Genomic DNA, 4,331 nt, shown 5'->3' on the forward strand with positions numbered 1-4,331 from the left:
GGCACTGCCCAGGCTCCCCAGGGAATGGGCACGGCCCCGAGGCTGCCCCGAGGCTGCCAGAGCTCCAGGAGCGTTTGGACAGCGCTGCCAGGGATGCCCAGGGTGGGGCTATTGGGGGGTCTGTGCAGGGCCAGGAGCTGCACTGGATGATCCTTGGGTGTCTTTTCCAACTCAGGATATTTCTTGATTCTGCAATTCCTACTGGGCTCCCCTCGGACTGCAGAACTCCTGCCCCAGGCATCACAGGTGCTGGCCCGAGGGCAAGACTTCTCAGGTTTTTGAGCTATTACTAATTAAGAGGCATTAATTACCCATTCATTTAGCCCAAGTGGAAAATAGCTGTCACTCTCAGCCTGGGTAACATAATTACATTGCAGCCTTCACTGATTTCTTGCTAAAACTCAGAATCTTTTTGTCCTCCTGGGATCCCAAACTGTGCCTGTTTGGAACTCATTTCTGGGATGGACATTTCTTTTCCTCAGACTGAACTTACAGCAAGATCATTAAAAATTAACGTTCCTACAATTATGCACACAAAGTTCCAGGGCCTGCTGGAAGCTCCAGTGTTCACTGCTGATCCTTGGACTGTGTTTCCCTTGCTTGCTGCTTCCAAGGATACAGAGAGCCCTTGGAAAGCCCTGACTGTTGTGTGATCAATGAGTACCTGGCTCCAGGGGGTTGTCTCCTGAAGGCTGCCAGAAGTGTTGATATTCTCTTCCCACTTCCTTCACCTGAAGGACAAATGCCTCAAAACTCAGTCAGTCCTGCCTGGGAATTGGATGTTTGCATTTGCTATCATTAATCTCACTTTTTCCTTTCCCACAGGCCTTGCCTTATGTGTGTCTCCTCATTGCAATGCTCTTCTTCATCTATGCCATTATTGGCATGCAGGTAAAATATGGAATTCTTTCATTCTGGCCATGGGTTTGTTCAGGGGGCAGATGGGTTGTTGCCTCCACAGCAGGAGGGATGATTTGGGATGAGGCAAAAGCTCTTCTTGTCTGGTGTCAGGTAAATTAGAAATGAAAAAAAGGCCTCTTTTTCTACTTTCATCGTCCCCAGTGAGCTGGACAAAGCAGCTGTGGGCACGAGCCTGGGTCACATTTCCAGCTGGACATCCACGAATCCCATGGGAAGAGACATCCCCTGGGCATGGACACATCAGGAGGCTGAGAGGAGGGAGCAGCCCAGGCACTGCACCTTCCTGAGAAGAAATAATGAAGTTTTCTGGGCCTGGGAAGGACCTGTGTGAACACAAAGTGCATTAATCTTGTGTTTGATCTCCAGGACACATTTTTATCTCCCTTTTCAGCACAGAAATTATTCCAGCTCTTGAGAGCTCTTAAACTAGGACAGATTCTTTCCCTGCCTTGCTTTCCAACTCCACTTGCTGTGCTTGGCTGAATCCCCTCTGTTTCCCGTGGCAGGTATTTGGGAACATTGCCTTAGATGATGAAACCTCCATTAATCGGCACAACAACTTCCGGACCTTCCTCCAAGCCCTGATGCTCCTGTTCAGGTAAGGAGAGGACAAAACACCCTCTGGTTTGGGTGTGAACAGCAAAACCATCTTGGTGCAGGTGCCAGCTGAGCTGCTCAGACTCCAGCACGCTTTAAAATAGGGATTTGTGTAAATTATCCATTCCTGCTTCCTCCTTCTCCTCGGCAGATCGGATTCAGCCCCTCCACAAAGTGTCACCCAGAGCTGTGACAACCCACAGTCACCTCAGGCAGAAGCTGAATATAGGGCAGGACCCCCCTGGTTTTGATTGATGGGTTTCCTGTCCCAAAGCTTCGTTTCTTTTAACTTTTGAAGAGAATTCCTTTAATTGGTCATTTTTGCATTACAAGCAAGCCAACAGTTCCTCCACCAACACCGTTCTCCTGTGCTTCACAATTCACGTGTTTCCCTCTGGGTTCATCCTGCCTGGAAATGCAGCATTTCCAAGTGAAAAACCAATCTATTAAATAACAGATTTTCATTTTAAGAGCTGGCAAAACAGGCCCTGCTCCAGCTTGGGGCAGTTTGGGGGTGATGCTCCTCATCCAGCTGTGGAGGCCCCCCCAGTGAACACCAGTCCCTGCCAGCCCTGCCAAGGCTCAGCTCTGAGGGTTCTGTGGTGCTTGGAACTGGATCCTTGCCTGGGATTTGGTTTCCATAATTTCTGTGAAGCCACAGAGAAATGAAATCAGTCCCCTCTAGCTCAGAATAATCACTGGGCTCAGAACTCTGAATTTTAGTAAAACTGGGTAATTGTTCAGCCTCGTGGTCCCTTCCCAGAACCACTGCAGGGGGGGTGAGGAGCAGGGGCAGCAGGATTGGGATGGGCACTGGTTCCTGCACAATCCCCCACAAAGGGATGGGACCTTTGGCACCCAGGCACCAGTGGGGAAATCCACTGTAATTCACAATAGCCTGGAAGTTTTTCCAGTTTGGATGGGGCACGGAGTTTTCCCAAAGAAACAGGACCAAAGTTGGTGTGCTGGCTGTGGGAATTCAAGGCAAATTAACACTGAGGGAAGCAGGAATTCAGAGCAAGTGCATGTGGAGAATCCCTGACTTCCAAACCAAGCGTGCACTTCACAGGGACTGCTTTATTCTGGGGACAAACCCTCTGGGCCTCCAAATTTTTTCCTCTTGGCTCTTTTCTCTCGATGGTAGAAGTTAGAGGGGGAGGAGGGAATTCATGAAAAACACCCAGGAGACTGTGATGAAAAAGAGACCCAAGTCCCACCAGCCCATGCTGGAATTTATCTGCCTGCTAAAGGAAATAAGAGATTCCAGCAGAGAAGCCTGGTTTCATTTCCCATCCTCTCCACTGGGTTCAGAGCCAGCACTAGGTTCAAAAGGCAACAATCTAAGCTCTGTTTACTTAGACTTGCACAGTTTAAATCAATCTGGTTTTATCCTCCACAAAAGCAATAAAGCTTTTAGCCTACCTGAGCCTGGCTGGTTTCTTTTACCCCCCTGTAACAGAGGGAAATGTCCTTTCTCCTTCCTTTTCCACGGGTAGTTCCAATTCCCAGTGTAAATACAGCCTCTCCTCCTGAACACAACCTCCCACCTAATTAATTTGGTTAATTGGGTGCAGCAATACTGTGAGGTGGCTGGCATGGGGAGGGGTGGATGAACTCAGCCTCTGCCCTTGTGTTGCAGGAGTGCCACGGGGGAAGCCTGGCACGAGATCATGTTGTCCTGCTTGAGCAACAGAGCCTGTGACCCCCTCTCTGGCCTCACCAAAAAGGAGTGTGGCAGTGATTTTGCCTATTTCTATTTCGTGTCCTTCATCTTCCTCTGCTCCTTCCTGGTAAGTCAGTCCTGATCCCCACAAAGTGGGGGTGCTGGCGTGGTTCCCCCAAACCCTTCCCAGCCCAGCCCTTTGCCTCCTCCTCATCCCTAATTATAATTTAGACACCACCAAGCCAGCTTTGCTAAACCCCATTTATCATCCTGCTGGTAAAACCCCCAAAGAGATCATTCAGTCATTAAAGGGAAGGGTTTATCTTTCTTCTCACAGCAGGGGCTACTATTTGGAATTAAGCACGAATCGGGTTTGTCTTGTAACATCCCTTTGGAGGAGGGCATTGGGGAAGGCAGGGTGACAACAGCCGAGGTCAGCAGCATTTCCTGGGAGCATCACACTCATTCCACAGAATCCCGGGATCTGCTGAGATGGAAGTGACCCACAAGGATCATTTGTTTGCCAAACAAATGTGAAAATCACTCTTTTTTTCTGCCAGAAAAACTTTGGACATGAAAACACTCAGCTGGGCTTGGTGTTTACCCGTGGTCGTGGTGGGGCTGAGCTTTACAAGGTGCCAGGGCCTTCCTGAACATCCATAACCACCTCCCTGCTCCTTGGGTCACTTCCCAGCCCTGCTGGGACAGAGGAACAGAAAAGCAGGGACAAGGACCCGGTTAAAGCTCGTGCAGGACGAGGTGAAAGCTCTGTGATGTTCCAAAAAGCAGCACACGGAGCCTTCGCTCAGCTCCATGGGTTTGCTTTAAAATCCCACATTTGATGCTCTGTGCAGCCAATCCCTGCTATCCTCAGAACCCTTCCACCAGGAAAAGGACTCCCTGTGGCAGTTTGGAGCTGGATATGGACACACCAACTTCAGTGCTCTCCCCCGAGATCCTTTGTGTGCCACCCGTGGATTATTTCTTGTGCATGTCTTAAAAAGCTGCAGCTCTGAAAGCTGATCCAAAGTTAATGCTCCATTTACTGATTCCTTCAGCATTCTGAACTTTAAACCCAAATTCTTCCTGCCTTCCCTTCCCTTCCCTTCCCTTCCCTTCCCTTCCCTTCCCTTCCCTTCCCTTCCCTTCC

At 49.5% G+C, this 4,331-nt stretch overlaps 1 protein-coding gene across 1 annotated transcript in view; it reads left to right on the forward strand.

Moving 5' to 3' along the window:
* The window catches only part of CACNA1B (calcium voltage-gated channel subunit alpha1 B), a 254,528-nt gene that overhangs the window by 221,723 nt on the left and 28,474 nt on the right, over positions 1 to 4,331 (forward strand). Inside the window, exons 32-34 of the mRNA XM_042052780.1 lie at positions 738 to 891; positions 1,428 to 1,519; positions 3,158 to 3,308. Of these exons, the coding sequence (XP_041908714.1) occupies positions 738 to 891; positions 1,428 to 1,519; positions 3,158 to 3,308 (397 nt within the window). The remainder of the gene's footprint in view (positions 1 to 737; positions 892 to 1,427; positions 1,520 to 3,157; positions 3,309 to 4,331) is intronic.

Source organism: Corvus kubaryi, unplaced genomic scaffold (genome assembly GCF_017639235.1).
Source record: "Corvus kubaryi isolate FWS band 111438036 unplaced genomic scaffold, C.kubaryi_AGA036_p1.0 78, whole genome shotgun sequence".
NCBI lineage: Eukaryota > Metazoa > Chordata > Aves > Passeriformes > Corvidae > Corvus > Corvus kubaryi.